Source organism: Cariama cristata, unplaced genomic scaffold (genome assembly GCF_000690535.1).
Source record: "Cariama cristata isolate BGI_N322 unplaced genomic scaffold, ASM69053v1 scaffold20577, whole genome shotgun sequence".
NCBI classification, from domain to species: domain Eukaryota; kingdom Metazoa; phylum Chordata; class Aves; order Cariamiformes; family Cariamidae; genus Cariama; species Cariama cristata.
This window is the reverse complement of record NW_009625167.1, coordinates 349-644: the sequence shown is the minus strand read 5'-3', so window position 1 is coordinate 644 and position 296 is coordinate 349. Positions and strand designations below refer to the sequence as shown.

The 296-nt window shown below is 63.5% G+C and overlaps 1 protein-coding gene across 1 annotated transcript in view; it reads right to left on the bottom strand.

Moving 5' to 3' along the window:
• Positions 1-296, bottom strand: part of LOC104164239 (scavenger receptor class F member 1-like) — a gene marked incomplete at its 5' end in the record, with an annotated part of 2,697 nt that overhangs the window by 2,058 nt on the left and 343 nt on the right. The window contains 1 exon segment of the mRNA XM_009703516.1: positions 77-211. Within this exon segment, the coding sequence (XP_009701818.1) occupies positions 77-211 (135 nt within the window).

Genomic DNA, 296 nt, shown 5'->3' with positions numbered 1-296 from the left:
CGGGGAGCGCCGGAGCTGGCAGCTCATGGCAGGGCCAGGAGGCTGCAACGCGAGGATGTTACGGTCCCTTGACCACTGCTGAGGAGTAAATTTGAGGTTGGTCTTACTCAACACGCAGTCACCCCGCACAGGGTGGCAGGTCCCTCGGGAGCACTGGCAGGGTGAGGAACAGTTCACGCCAAAATATCCCTCCGGGCAGGTGTCGTTGCAGCTGGAAGAGAGAGGAAAGGAGGGGAAGTGTCCCCAGGGAGTGCGGGACCCCAGCCCTGCCCCACTCCCGGCGTTACCTGGCTCCC